This window comes from Aquarana catesbeiana, linkage group LG04 (genome assembly GCF_042186555.1).
Source record: "Aquarana catesbeiana isolate 2022-GZ linkage group LG04, ASM4218655v1, whole genome shotgun sequence".
Taxonomy (NCBI): Eukaryota; Metazoa; Chordata; class Amphibia; order Anura; family Ranidae; genus Aquarana; species Aquarana catesbeiana.
In genome coordinates this window covers 536,583,499-536,599,687 of record NC_133327.1, presented here as the reverse complement: position 1 = coordinate 536,599,687, position 16,189 = coordinate 536,583,499, and the positions used below count along the sequence as shown (strand labels likewise).

General features: G+C 38.3%; 1 protein-coding gene across 7 annotated transcripts in view; it reads left to right on the top strand.

Moving 5' to 3' along the window:
• The window catches only part of ADGRG6 (adhesion G protein-coupled receptor G6), a 295,747-nt gene that overhangs the window by 186,663 nt on the left and 92,895 nt on the right, over positions 1 to 16,189 (top strand). For 4 of the 7 annotated variants that reach the window (XM_073627847.1, XM_073627846.1, XM_073627850.1 and 1 more), the window contains 2 exons: positions 3,858 to 3,926; positions 7,879 to 7,944. The exons of 1 other annotated variant lie outside the window; for it this stretch is intronic. In XM_073627847.1, the coding sequence (XP_073483948.1) occupies positions 3,858 to 3,926; positions 7,879 to 7,944 (135 nt within the window). The remainder of the gene's footprint in view (positions 1 to 3,857; positions 3,927 to 7,878; positions 7,945 to 16,189) is intronic. 2 more of the 7 variants (XM_073627848.1, XM_073627851.1) reach the window with 1 other exon arrangement.

Here is a 16,189-nt window from a genome sequence, read left to right as displayed (position 1 = left end):
GGACAATTTTTTCTGCATATACTACACTGTATGTAATATAAACACAACTTATATAAAGTGCAAGTGCAGTTTAAAAGGAATTATGACACAAAACAAAGGTCAGCAAATAGAAATAAAATTTTAATAAACATTTGAAAGTTATATAGAAACTATCATGAAAAATATTATTTTTAAAAGATTTAGATGAGATAATATTTACATTTTTTTTAAACAGCAATCATATATTAGTGGATAGAATTAGGTTTAAAATGGAACTAAACTAAATTTTAAGTATTAGATTTTCAGGGTACTCTTGTCTTTTTTGTTGTAGTCAATATTCCCTTCATGCACTTAAAGCCCAACTCCACCTTTAATGTCCCTTTAAATAGTTTGTTTGGGCCAAGCTGGCCCAAATTCACTATTTACGACACTAAAAGGTGCGTTTACTGGACACGCTGTATAAACTATATGAAGCCTCGACTGCATACAGCATACAAACAACACTTTGTTCAGGCAGTGAGACAAAAACTTCCCAGCCCACTCCCGGAACAAAATAGAGATGGGCTGAGTACTGCTGAGCCATTCACAGAAAGCTTTGTATCCTATGAATAAATGCAAGGCTTCCTCTGATTGCATGAGGCGGAGAGGCAAGCTGACGATGTCACACTCTCCACTCCAGCCAGTCAGAGGATGAGGAAATGTAGAGTTGGGTTTGAAAGGTGTTAGTCATAAATTAACTCAGTACCAGCATCCCACTCAGAATGTGAAAGGAAGTGAATTATCATCTTTTCAACTAATATATATATATATATATATATATATATATATATATATATATATAGTGACATGGGGTAGTTAGCTCTTGTGGTAGATGCATTTATATAGTAAGTCCATGACAGACAGTAACTATTTTTAAGGGCTTGGTAGCCCACTTTTATTTAAAAGAAAGCAAAAGTTCACAAACGAATGACTTGCCATGCAGGGGATCTTCTTCAGCTTCAGCAGAATATAAACACTAGAAAATGCAGAGCCACCTGTCTTATAAGCTTATTCAGCTTCAACTGCAGTACCACGCTGTACCTCTTACCAGCCTCTCAGACTGTGTTGTCCAACCCTCTTGGGTACTTGGCTCGCTAGCCTTTAGTCACAGCACCCTGCTGCATGGCCCACCTCTGGTCTATGGATTGGGGTTCTCCTGACACATGATAGGAGCCAACCTGACTGCTGAAACTGAGACCCTCTGTCTCTTGACTTCTGGCTGGGCCCTCTGACCCCTTGATGAGACCTCTGGCTCCCCCACTGGAAGCTGTCTTCAAACTGGGAGCCCTGAGCTATCCTCAGACCTGATTATATAATGACACTGCACACCTGTGTACTCAGCCAGGTTGCAGTTGTCTAGCAAAACCTGGACACATATTCAAGAGAAAACATGAAGTACATATAATCTAAAAGACAAGGCTGCATTCATGAGGCTCGAAGGGTAAACACACAGTGATGAAGTTTTATTTCAATGTTTCTCCGTACAACATATACACATACGGTACCCTAAAAACCCCTGTCATCATTACCATGCACATGGGATAATATCATCAAGTGCATAGTTTCAGCTAAAAGAAAAATTGGCGGACAAATGTCTACAGAAAAACAACACCAAGGTAGTACATGCAAAACAGTCAGAAATGAAAAATGAAGCCAAACCCAGGCACTAATGGTATGTGCCAGAGACAAGTAAAAGGCATGACAAACCATCATGTTACCTAAGGAAGATGGCCACCAAAATTGAATCAGGGTTTGGATAGCAGAAAATGTTGGACAGTTATATGTACAAGGAAAAAGTACACGGGAGGCGCTGAGAGCAGCACCAGAGATGTATATTAACAGACAAGCCCCAAAACAGACATGAACAGTGGCAGCCCGCCCATACGGGGCACAGGGGCCCTGCCCCCCTGATACATGCTCCCGGCCTCTAATCTACATGCAGGGTGCCGGACGCATGGATTCCAATGGTGTTTTTTTTAGAAGCACATGATTAGAGCCTGAGACTCTAATTGGTTTAAAAAAGGGTGGGCTCAGAGCGCAGATCACAATATTCGCTATTGTTTTCCTGATTCTGCTCCCAGCCAATCGGGAAGTGGATCCTGAGACCTGTCCGAGTGGAGAAGCAATCCTATTGGCCACCCAGGAGGAGGAGGGAGGGGACGTAGGGGATGCTGCCAAGAAGCCGAAGAGGAGGAGACGCAGGATGAGTCACAGGCAAACAATCCACCCGCCATCACCCCCGTAAAAAATATACCACCAGTCGCCACTGGACATGAACCCAATGCAAAATCACCAAATAAATGTGCTGAAAGTGAAAAGAAACAGATACATTAAGAAAAGGGAAAACACCAAAGGTGCCAACACCCAGAGCAGAGTAGTTCCATAGGCAGCAGAAGGTTACATGGAAATGATAGGGAGATAAATCTCCTCAGACCTGTGAAAGGTATCTCCATAGGAGCGATCACTGGAGAGGAAGGAGTCTGTACCCAGGTCTAGATGGAAGGCTCCAGAATGGACAGCAAGCAGCAGTGGGCAGAGACAAAGTGTGAAGTACTGTGTGGCGGTTTGGGAGACAAAACAGACAATGTAATAAAAAAAATCTGCTGGCACTTGCCATTAGTGCCTTGGTTTGGCTCCATTGTTCATTTATGACTATTTTGTACCGTATGTACTACTTTGGTATTGATTTGCTGTGTATTCAATTTGGACATTTGCCCACCATTTTTTTTAGCTGGAACTTTGACTTTTGTACTTGACTTGTTTCATCAAAATAAAACTTCATTACTGGTTGCTCACCTTATATTTTGGATTATACTGTTTATATACTGTATATATACTGTGTAAATACAGTATATACACCTTTTGGTGCTGATATAACAGTACAGGTGATTTTTCGTGAAGTTGAAAATCTTTAGCATCAAGGTGACATACTTACGTCACACTGTTCCTGCATTTTAGAACCATTTAAAAACCATATATAACCATATATATATTTATTCATTTATAAAATGCTGAAGATAGGGGCTATTTTGAAAACATGTCTGGCTCCAGAACTAAACGTTGGACTCCAAAGTTATAATAGCTGCCTCTTCACCCTTTAGTCAGAATTTAAAAAGTAATTTTTCAATCTATCTAATTGAATTGAGTACAGTATGTTGTGGTGATTTTAGACACAGGGTTTTTAAATACCCTTTTGTTTTCACTGTCTCCATTACAGAGAATTTTCCTCTTATCTCAATGTTTTCTTCACAGTGGACACAGGGGGCCATGAAAACCTAACAGAGGCTCTAACCATTCCTCACTCATCCAAACTTAAAGAAAAGATTTGGCTACAGTTACACTTAAAACTTTTGTTATAAATGCAGGTTAAGTCTTAATTTTGAAAACCATTGCTGGTACCTTTCAGTATAGAACTGAATTGCAGAACTAAAATGGCATAAGTCATATGTATATTAGGAATTTGTTCATTTTTAAAGCCAAATTAAGCTCTGCTATTTTTTACTAAAAGAAATGGTCCCCAGGAGCTGTTAGCCGTAATGTGCTAATATGCACAGCAGATGGTGCTTACATCCTCTCCCGGTCTTTCTTCCGGGTTCGGTCTGTTCGGCTGCTTGTATGGCTGGGCCGCGATGACCTCACTTCCACGCACGTGTATCGGAGTCACATCATCATGCTGTAAATGTACGCTGAGCTGCTTTAACTTAAAAAAAATTGACAAAAGATTACACTTCCACATATCTGCATAACTAAAATGTTGAACACATTGTTTTTTGATCACAATCACCATCACTTGCTGTGCTATCCATGCCTTCAACTATTTGTATTTTATATTTTACCAGCCACTGTAACACCTGCTTTACCATCTGCTTTGATCACTACTAACATTGCCACGTATAGTCCTATTCCTGGTAAGAATCCATGTTGTGTGTTGTTATCAAGTAAGCAAAGTAGCCTAGATGATTGTAACCATTGTCCAATGTTAGCATACAATTACTGATCCTGCTATGTAATATTTCAGCTGTTGAACATTACATATACATTATGTGTTATTATTATAAATATTTTATAGTATATTATAATATATTGTTGTGTATCTATGAGCTTGCTGGCACTTAAGTTTGAGAAAGCATGTTATAGTTCAGATTATAGAATGAAAGCTATCACCTGTTGTTTCTATGGGTAAGCATTTCCTCTGGCTCCCTTAAAAGTATTGTCTGACCTTGAAGAACTTGACGAATGATGATATACTGTATCTTACCCAAGGATTTTGTTTAGTATTGATATCTCCTCTGCAAATCCACATAAAGCAAGCAGTGCTAATGATTTAATTCAATTTATAATTTTAAAGCCATTATAAATTAGGATATTTGGTGTAATTTGCAAATGCAACAGTGTGGCTGCATTCGCGCGCACACTAAGGTAAATTGGACCCTATGAGCTAGTCTATGTGTGCTGTGAATACAGTGGATTATAGAGAATTTAGGGAAATTGAGTGAATTTTCTGATTTAGGCACAGCTATGGTGTTGTGGATAGCATTATTGGCATCTTGACTACTTTCATTTATGCCCTGGAGTTGCTCTAGTGCAGGGGTGTCAAACTCAACTTCATCGTGGGCCGCATCAGCACCATGATTGTCCTCAAAAGGGCCGGCCATATCTGTAAGACTAGATGTCCAGCACATCCCCTTCCCTTACATTAAATGTCAAGAGCCACCCCACCATCAGAAGTTGAGTCCCCTACTTTCCCTAACATTACAGTGCACCCCCTTTCCTTATGCTGCTGCTGGGAAGAAGCTGGATGCATTGTTTAAAAGCAGAAAATAGGGGTCTGGAGGAGGACCAGAGGAGGGCTTGAGCTCTCCTGCAGCTGCCGGAGAGGGGTGAGGGCCGCATGAAATTGACTAGAGGGCCAGATTCGGTCCGCGGGCCTTGTGTTTGACACCTGTGCTCTAGCAGTTAGCAGTAATGGATGAATGATCAGAGCTGGATCATTTACAAGGCAACCTAAACATCAGCCTAGTGCTAGGTGGAAGTCCAGGAGGCTCAGCTACAACCTTCATGCTTCTGCAGTAAACCAGGCAATTAGAGTAATTGGTGAATATATACACCTGCCAGTTACTTTACAAGGAAGGATGAACGTTTGGTAGTTGGTATCTGATGGAGTCATGCTGCTACATACATTGCATATAGGATGGATTCTCTGTAATATATGCAATCCTTATCAATGTAAATCAAATGGGTGGGTGGGGGGCAGCTGCTACGTGTTTCTGCTTTAATCTGTCCCTGTAAAAGACCACCTTTTATATCATTTACAGAAGCATTGGATTTAAAATCATATGACACATTTTAGCTTTAAGAACCTTTAATCACAGGGTATGAAGCCCAAAATGCATAACTCTGTGTAATCTTGTAGATCTTGTAGCAATGCTACCCACAGATTATGCTAGTGCAAATTATTACCGTATGTAATAGCATATGGTCCTCTAATGTACTGGTTTTTCTGGAATCCCATGAGAGTTATTGAGTGGGCAATCGTTTGTCATGTTTGCTAAGGCTATAGCTTGCTCTTTGAAAACTCTTGTGTATTTGTTTTTGCAGAGGAAAATCTCAATGTTTTTGCGCCCCCTTCCCTAACACATTATACATTTGTCGATACAAAATAATCTATGATCGTTGACAATTTCATGATTATTTTGTTGCATGAAGTGTGTTCACTGCAGTCTCCTCCTTGTATTTTACTTTGCTTACTGTCAAATGTATTTACTTAACAGGCCTTTAAACAGGCTTTAAAAGACCTTTATTACACAAATGTTCAGGTTCAGCTATGTGCTGAGCAAGCAGTTTAATGAAAGAGGGTTTTATTTGAGAATTCTCTCAGATAGACCCAAACACAAATCTTTGTGCGCTTATTTTTTTTTATTTGCCTAAAGTTGGAATGTGATTTTGCAACTATTGGCTTCAATTGGATTCCCATGTAATAATACTGAAAAAATGTACATTTAAAGCTACAATACAGTCAGCCATAAAAAAAATCGGTAGTATGATTCCCCCATCCTCCAGTCTTGGATAGTAATGTTTAATTGTGTGTTTAGTCTAGGGGAGGTTTAACCCTTGGCTCAGATCAATGCATGTCAGGAACACACACAAAATTGTGCATGTTCCCGACCCACACATAATTCATAATGGCACCCACATGAATCGGCCATACCACATTGTTTGGTGTGGCGCAATTTTAATAAAAGGGTCGAGAAATTTTCCTTGCATTTCTTCTGGGTAGGGAAGCCCATTGAAATGAAAAAAAGTAAATCCACAAACCAGCAAAGCCCACTACAAGTCCCAACTTCGAAATGTCCAATGGTAGAAACATCAATGTGATACATTCTAATCGGAATCCTAATCCAGTCAGGATGGTCAGTAAATATGACAGGAGGATCCTGCAGCTTCCAGAAGGGATTTAGGATGATCCAAAGCAGCTCAAACAACAAGAAACAGGAGCACGGGATCCTCATTAGCATAACAATACTAATTTATTAAAAGATAATAGCACACTTATGCCCTGTACACACGATCGGACATTCCGAAAACAAAATCCATCAGATTTTTTCCGAAGGATGTTGGCTCAAACTTGTCTTGCATACACACTGTCACACAAAGTTGACTGGAAATTCCGAACGTCAAGAACGAGGTGACGTACAACACATACGATGAGCCGAGAAAAATTAATTTCAATAGCCAGTGCGGCTCTTCTGCTTAATTCCGAGGTTCCGAGCACGTGTGGCACTTTGTGCGTCGGAGTTGTCTACACACGATCGAAATTTACACAAACGGATTTTGTTGTCGGAAAACTTTAGATTCAGCTCTCAAACTTTGTGTGTCGGAAATTCCGATGGAAAAAGTCTGATGGAGCCTACACATGGTTGGAATTTCCGACACCAAGCTCTGATCGCACATTTTCCGTCGGAAAGTCAGATCGTGTGTATAGGGCATAACAGTTAAAATTCTTGGAAATCAGCATCTGCATCCAAATTTTAACTGAAAGTGTGCTATTATTTTTTTTTCCATAAATGATTATTGTTATGTTAATGAGGGTCCCACACTTAGGCCAGAATCTAAGATTAAGCAGAGGAATACTTACCTTATTCCTTGCTCCCACAGGCTTTCTCCACCCTGTACGGCCAATCCGGCAAAGCAGCTCCTCTTCACCGGTTGTATGGCTGCCTTCTCCCTGACAGCTTTATGTATAATTCAGCACAGCATACTATACTTGAGGAACTCAAGGGACTGCAAACATTGCAGGAGAGGAGGAGAGTACCAGCTGCCAGGGTTGCTAGCGAAAAGGTTTTAAATTTAAACCTCCCCTAGACTAAATGAGAATTTAACCCTACACATGCTACTAGTATTTTTTGGTTAACTGATCTTCAGCTTTAAAAGTCGGACATCTATCTCTACAGTGGGAGCTCTATTATTTTAGCTAAATGGGATAGTCCAGTCACTAACATTAAAGGGAGGTCCTGGATTTTGCCACTTTTTTTCTCAATACTTTATCATTTTACTTTTGTGGAAACATATAGCATTATTATTATTATTATTATTATTATTATTATTGTATTTTCTATTAAGAAGCGCGTTTTGCACAACTTGACTGGATGTTTTGAGATATTCTAAAATAGTAGTGCTCCCTCGATAATAAAGTAGTTTTTAATCCTCGTAGTGTACTGATTGCAAAGTTAACTGTGTGCTTGATTACACAATAACCTTGTTTTCTTTATTTGCGTTTATTGTTTAATCACAACTAGAACTTTAACTATACAGTGGATCCCCAGTAACTACTCAAGCTCACCTGTTATTGTGTTTTCCCAGCTACATCAGCATCCACTATGATAGCTACTAACATGACTACTAACAGCACCGATATTCCAGAAACTGGTAAGAAACCCAAAGTACAATATATATTCTTACATTGTTACATGCATCGGTGAACATTAACAAATGTATTCATATACATCCCTCAGATGATTAAATGCAACAGACTTAGATTTTAAAAGTATAAACGTCCTTTCTCTTAATTGTATATCTAGATTTGCAATAGACTTGTAAGGCTATTTTTAAGAAAATGTCATCAAGTTTGGAGTGTAGTTCCATCCAGAAATGAAAATGGTGTACTTAGTGCTTTGGTGATTTTATGCAGTGTTCCTCATCTTTAGCAGCTAAAATGTAAGGCTACTTTCACACTGGGGCGGGGGGGGGGCATTAGTGGTAAAGCGCAACTAGTTTTAGTGGCGCTTTTCAGCCGTTAGCTGGGCGCTTTTAACCCCTGCTAGCGGCCGAGGAAAGGGTTGAAAGCCCAAAAAGTGCCTGTGCCGAAATGCTTTGCAGGTGCTTCAGCAGCGCTGCCCATTAATTTCAATGGCAGGGGCGGTTTAGGGGCGCTCCTGTACTGCCCCAAAGATGCTGCTTGCAGGATTTTTTTCCCATCCTGCAAGCGTACCGCCCCAGTGTGAAAGCACTCAGGCTTTCACACTGGGGCTGCAGAAGAGGCAGTTTACAGGTGCTTTTCAGGTGCTATTTTTAGCGCAAAAAACGCCTGTAAAACACCTCAATGTGAAAGGGGTCTAACTCTAAACAAAACTGTTTATCTCAGTTTTCTGGATAGGGTGGAGAAGCTTTAGACGTTCTGTCAAGTTTTTATTACTGCCTATGTCTCCAAAATCCAAAATTGTACAGTAGTCCCTAGAACAAAAAGTCAGAGGAAATCTTTCACTGGGGACACATGTTCTAGGGACGGCTGTTTAAGAGGGGCATTCCCCTGAGTTTAGGAGGTTTCCTTTTAATGTCCTGTTTCATCTCTGGGACCAGGAAGTAAAGAGAAATTTCCCCAATGGTACACAGAAAGCAAAAAAATAAAAAATAACCTGGCAGGTGCTTTAACCCTTCCCTACTATATCCAAAACAAAAAAAACGCTATAGATACACTTTAAGTACATTGATCAGGTCATGTTTTTGGGCATTTAATGAGTATTGTTGGTTTTCTAAAGGAGAGTCTAAAATATGACATTTTATGAGGATTGGAGTTGAAAAATTGAATTAAAGTACATTGAATTGTATTAATTTGGTGTTGCTGAAGCAGGGTCCATGCTTTTATGTCCTCAGCTCCCACTCTGCAAGTAAACAGTTTCATGTAAACCATTAAAATGACAACCCTGGTCTCAGCTCCATCTTTGATTCAAAAAGATAGTATTTTATTGTTATTAACAGAACATTTAACAGTTCAGAAATTCCAGTGCTTGCTGGGATTGCTATTCTACAAACATCAAACCATTTTTTCCGTTCTTCACTGTTTTTGTATTGTTTCTTACTTTCGTCATTTATTAAGGTGTGCTTCTGTTTGTGAGTTTGCTATGCCTTGTGCTACATCAAAGGTTATTTCAAACATAATCAGTTGTTTCCATCTACATTTCATATTAGTACATTTACAACTACTATGTGCATGTTTTAGTTTTCTTCATATATTGAGACCATGTAAAGTTAAAAATATATGCATTTTAGTGAAGCATGCAATTCGACATTCTAATTTCCTGTGCAAGGTAATTGAGAATTAGACTCCTCCTGCACGTGGTTCTTTAATAAGATATCTTTACTCTACCATTCATTGACTATTGTAATCTCAGCATGCAGTGAAGTGTAATATTGTGTTTTTTCAGCAGAATGTATATTAAATATCTTTGTGTGTATATATGAGAAAGAGAAATCAGGCTTAACATCATTGGTAATGTATATATATTATGTACAAGTAACAGTTTTTTTTCCAATCCATTTACTGTATGGCATAATACATGCAGATCGGCAGGAACTCAACGTTCCTGCTACATTTCCCATCAGAATGAAGAGAAACCCTGTCACTCGTTCTTTTGCAAGTTGGCAGCTGCAGATGCAAGACTCCAGAATAAAAGGTGTACGAAGCATAGGAATAATCTCTACTCCAATTGTGTGGCCAATAAAACAAAGACCTACATCATATGAGAAAAGTAGCACATCTAAAACAGCGGTCAACTTGTGGTTCTTGACCATGACGACTCAGTCTTCTTGGTCTGCCCCTACGAATCAAAGAGTAACCACAGAGAACAGGTTCTTGGAAGCTATCAGAGAAGAAATGTCAACCCATGAAGCTTTGTCTAACAGTATATCTGCAATTTTTATTAATGCCTCTAGCAATGAGTCTTCAAACTCAACTAGAGAAGATGAATTTTCTGAGGTAGAATCAAACGGTTCTGGAAGCCAAGATGAGTGGTATTTGGCTTCATTTATGAAGTTCAATAGCACGCCATTCAACAGTACACAGCATAGCTATAGTTATACCAATCAGTCATGGTGGTTAAAATGGCTTTCTCACATTAATGACAGGAACACACCAACTTCAAATGAAAAAAAGATTGTAAAGTCTGGCAGTGAGCACAGTAAAATATCAACATATTTACTTTCTGATTCCAAAAACGGAAATCTATCTAGCGGTGTGTATATACTCATTGATAAAAAAACAGAAAATGCATCGTTTTTATTACATGAAAATTCTGCAAATACTCTGGACCTTTTAAATACAACAATTGAAAGCACAGACAAAAAAGATGGAGAGGTAACTGATATACTAAGCCCTTCTTTGAATGAAATGCATAGTTATGAAACATCTGTGAAGACAAAATATGGTTTAGAAGTTATTAAATCGTCACAAGAGTTTGAAAGTAAAGAGCAGAACACTTGGATTGCTCAACCTGGTTCTGTTTTGCCCAGAAATAAGTATGCACAATATGTACAAAGCAAATTCTCAACAGACATTGTCTCCTGTAATGTTTTTTCAAGTTGCACCACTGTTTATACAGAGCTTGATGCAGTAACTAGACTATCACCCACACATTCAAAACATTTACCTGGGAGTTTACTGGTTCATAGAGCAAATATTCAACACATAAGTGGCAACAATATGCAGACTCTTTTATATCTTCAGCCGAGTATGACTCAAGAGATCTTATCTACAAAAACTTTAGGGGACATGGATCAAGAAGAGTTTTACAACGAAGTGTTAATGCCACTTCAAAAACAAAGCGTAACAATGTCTGACCTATTTACAGCAAACTTTGATAAGCTGCATTCACAGTCGAAAGGTCATTATGATTTCTTGACCTCAAGTTATGATGTACAAGATGAACAATGGAAGGGAATCACATTAAAGTATAATACGCCCAGTGAAACCTTAAAGTTGCTCATGGAAGGTCCTGATTTTAGACCAACTGTAGAGCTTCCATTTGATAGCTCATCGGTTGAGGTAGTTGTCAGTCCACTGACAATCTCCAAAATCAATGAAGAAGAACAGGATGAGGCTTCAGGGGATGATAACTTTTTGGAAGTAGACAAACTTTATCTTGTATCTGGAATGTCACTGGTTGAAACTACAAATAAAAATGAGGAACATTCATATTTAAACTTGGATTTAGGTATTACTCCAACAAAGACTTTTTATTTAAATATTAACTTTAATTCTTCTCTTCAGCCAATTGGTAGTCACTCTTTAAATACAATTATAAACACAAGTGTCTCCTCAGACTCAGGAAGTTTTCAAAACACTACAGGGTCAGAAGTGTCTAAGTTGTGGACCGTAAGTAAAATAAAACCTATGGAAACATCTAATACTTTAGGGGATTTCAAACAAATATCTTCCTCTCAGCCTATAATTGCTAGTCACACCTCTTCTGTTAAATATAAACTCCTACCATGTACAGTACAAGCTTTAGTTGATCCTGAACAACAATTTCAGCAAGTCGATGCCAACCCAGGATTTACAGTACATCAAAGCAATTTAGCTAATACAGAAGCATCATTCCTAGGAAAAGAGATTAATATTGTCACAGTCAGTGGTAGAATTATTGACGGAACAGTGAAGCAAACTCATGACCTCAAGAAAACTAAATTATTAGAAACAGGACACAGCATAAATGATGCAACACCTCCCTTGATGGGTGATCACTTATTACTCACATTGCAATCTGATTCAGCATATGCAGGGCATGATCCATCTATAGGAAACTCTTTATTATCTGCAGATTTTAACACACAAAGGGAGGCCACAACTGCCAACATGTGGCATTACTGGATACAAACAACCTTTGTTGATATACAGATAGGGTCAAGAAGCACAGAGCCAAGCATTGCTGAAATGCCTTCAAGAAATACAGCTTTAGAGCTTTTGCCATCAGATTTTGGAATCTCTATCAGAACACTGGAAACAATTACCACCCAAATCTCAAAGGATGCTTCTCTTGGGCAAGAAGGACAAGGATTTTTCTACAATACTGCTCAAAAGTATATTAGCAATGGAGAATTTGAAGCCGCCACACTCTCTCCAACAGCCCAGCATTGTGATTGCACTTCCATGACTCATGTGGCCTGTTTGTGTGGACAGGATGTTAAGAAGAGCAGTATGTACACCTGTCTTCATAGACTAGATACCTGCTTTAACCGTAGGCATGACTGGAATGAATGATCATGCAAACATAATATATTATAGATGGAAATTTACTCATAGTCCAGTAGATTATTTTAATTTTTCTTTTAGGTTGTAAAAATATTAATGTGTGAATCTAATCATTTGTGTAGGTTTCTACGGGGGTATTTATCAAAGTGACCAGTTCAATGGGAAATCAGCCCATGACATTGGTTTTTTTTTTACATAAAACTCAGCAATTTATTTATTTATGTTTTCAGGTTCTGATAAATCCCCCAGATAATTACTATATTTCTAACTCTTTAATGATTTATGTTCTCTTAGGGGACTGCAAAGACTGAAAATATTTAAAATTTGCTCTAATATACCAATCTACCTATTTAATGCATACTGTGCCCATAACTTCCATTTTGAAAAAGGTGCAATCGAATAGATGTACATAAACTGGAAAATATAAAGTTCTGTTTTTAAGTAGGGAGAGATCATTGACCAGTTTTAGCTTCTAGCATCTGACCATGTTTCATTTACTGTTTTATTATCACTGTGTTATCAGTTTCACGCTGCTATTCTAGTTTTTTACATATCACCCAGAGTATATTTTCTAAAACAATGTTATCATAGGCACTAAAGTAACAAGAAAGGCCAGGATCCAACTTAAAGATTAAGCATGTTGAATAATTATGTCATCTTTGATATTTTACCTGAAAAGCAAACTGGCCCTTCACATTCATTTTGATTGGACCATACACTAATACCGGCCACAGACAGATATTATTTAGTTTTGATTTGTTAGATTTAAAAAACTACTAGCAACTTTGTAGAGGTAGAGTATTTATGTGAATACACTTGGTTTGGATAGGTCCTCACAATACACTGTAGTTTATATACTCTGGTAATCATTCCTTAAGTATGTATAGCATAAATACTTAAGGAAGGATTACCAGAATATATAAACTACAGTTTATTATGAGGACCTATCCAAACCAAGTGTATTCACATAAATACTCTATCACTACAAAGTTGCTAGTAGTTTTTTAAATCTAACAAATTAAAACTAAACAAAATCTGTGTTTTTAATATCTTAGCATTACCATTTAGGTAAATATGAATAGAAAACATATATGGACAAATTTACAGTCACTTAAGGTAAAATGAAAACTTGGGACATTATTTGAATTCTCTCATATAAACTTAGCAGTTGTGTATGCAGATTGTAAATTCTTTGGCTATGTTTGAGCTAGCGATAGGCCGCAGACTAAGGACCTTAAATTTGCATTTATGTACTAAGCAGGCACCATGATACTTACATTATTTTGGAGATAAAAAAGTGATCTTTTGTAAAGATCTATTCCAAATGATCGATCTGCTCCCCTAGTTAAGTAGGACCTGAACTATGGAAACTCCACCCAAAAAAGACAAGCAGAGGACAAAGCACTAGGTAATACATGCACCATCTGCTAACACGTACTTCTAAAAATATCTTGAATTTGTTAGGCAAAAACTCCAGTTACATACATTAAACAAGGAATAGGCAGCTGAGACTGGTTAGCTAGCTACTCTGGAATAGATGCACCAATGATACTTTGGAAAAAGCAATGGTGATTTATTGTATAAGTGATCCGCACTTTCCACTGTAAATACATAGGAATATTGTTTTCGAACCTGACCATTTCTTTATATTATCTATTTCCTGGAGACATTGTGGATACAAACTGAAATTAATAAAGACAAATAAATAAACCACGGTTCATAATTTGATGTAAAGCTTTTTAGTATACATATTTGAAAATGATAAATTTAAACAAAATTATAGCAGCATACTTTAAAGGATGATTTTTGACTTGTGTATATAAATACCTTAGATGTATTTATTCTGTAAGAACAGTAGGGATGTGTATACATGGCTCAAAGCTGTGAACACCGTGAAAGAAAGGATTGATGCATTCAGAGGTACCGTTGAGGTTGTACTTGTCTTCACATTACATGTAAATGTGCGTGACTAAATGCCATTTGTGTCTTTGAGGTAATATACTGAGTTAAGAACTTAATTCATCTTAATTATAGTTGAAGTAAGAACTCTACTGTAAAGAAAAAAAATCCATAATCTGGGAAGATGTTGTGCTCATAGAAACTATGTGTATATAGTAGGAAAGGCTTTAAAATGAAACTCAAAAACAAAAAATAAAAAATAAAGGAAATACATTTTTTTCACAGAGTGTAATGCTTTACATCTAGTAAATTAAAAAAGGGATATTATTCCAAAGAGACTCTAATACAATTTACACTTTAAGGCCCCTTTCACACGATCGGTCTACAAAAATCCGCCTGTCCATTTTTCAGGCGGATTTGAACGGGCCACCCATTGACTTGTATGGGCAGAGGGATGTTAGCGGAGATGTCTCCACTGACACCCGCCTGCCATCCGATCCAACAAGATCCGCTGAAAACAGACGGATGGCAATACGCTCACCATCCGTCCAGCGGATCGGATGGGATCCGATAAAAATGGACATGCTATCTATTTTCATCCGATCTTCCCCTAGAGAACAGAGGGGCTCTGACAGGTCGGTCCCTGCACAGTAAGCAGAGACAGACCATCCGCCTGCTTAGCTGGGATCAATGGAGCGATCCCCTGCTGAGCTAGCGGAGTCCGCTGAGCAGATCCGCTCCATGTGAAAGGGGCCTAAGGCAAAAGCACATATTTGGTTTTGCATTTTGAAGCTTTCATGTACGGCAGAATCTAAAGTTATCTGCACGTACCCGCTACAGTTCCCTAAACTGTCCTATCACAACCAGACTCCTGATAAAGCTCTGAGTACGCAAAGCTACACTTCTGTGTTTGGAGGTTGCTGCCAGTTACCCCCACAAATTGCCGTTGGCCCATCACTATGGTAGGTGGACTTACTGGCTAAAAGGAATTGTTATAATAGGAAAGTCCAAGAGGCAGGAAGGGCTTTGCAAGGTTAAGGGCTAATCAGGAAGTGCCAAAGCTTTGATAGACACAGATAAGATAATATACTTTATTGTCAGTTTATACATACAACAAAATTTATCAGGATACTCTTTACAACAGTAATAAAACACTTCTTCAATAAAACCACACATACATACTCTTAGCACATGCCCACATATCTGTTTAAATATAACAAAATATAAAATGTTATTTAAATTCCACATAAAATTCCTAAAACCCTGTACCTGGTGGGGTTATGGACAATATAGCCCTAGGTAAAAAACTATAAGCGATTAGTGTGCGTTTAAATGCCGCATACACACGAGCGGAATTTCCGACAGAAAGAGTCTGATGGGAGTTTTTCATCGTATATTCCGACCGTGTGTATGCCCCATCGGACTTTTTCTGTTGAAAATTCAGACGGACTTAGATAGAGAACATGTTCTATATTTTTCCGAACAAATTACTATTGGAAAAAACGCTCGTCTGTATGCTGTTCCGACACACAAACAGCGACGCATGTGTACATGTTGTACGTCACCGCATTCTGGACGGTCGGAATTTGGTGTGACCATGTGTATGCAAGACAGCTTGAGTGGAATTCCGTCGGAAATCCGTCGGAAAAACCTTCAGAGTTTATTCCAACAGCAAAACCAGTCGTGTGTACAGGGCATAAGTGTCCTATTTTTTTTCCCTGATGGCACTGTAACCTGGGTGGGTTGGAT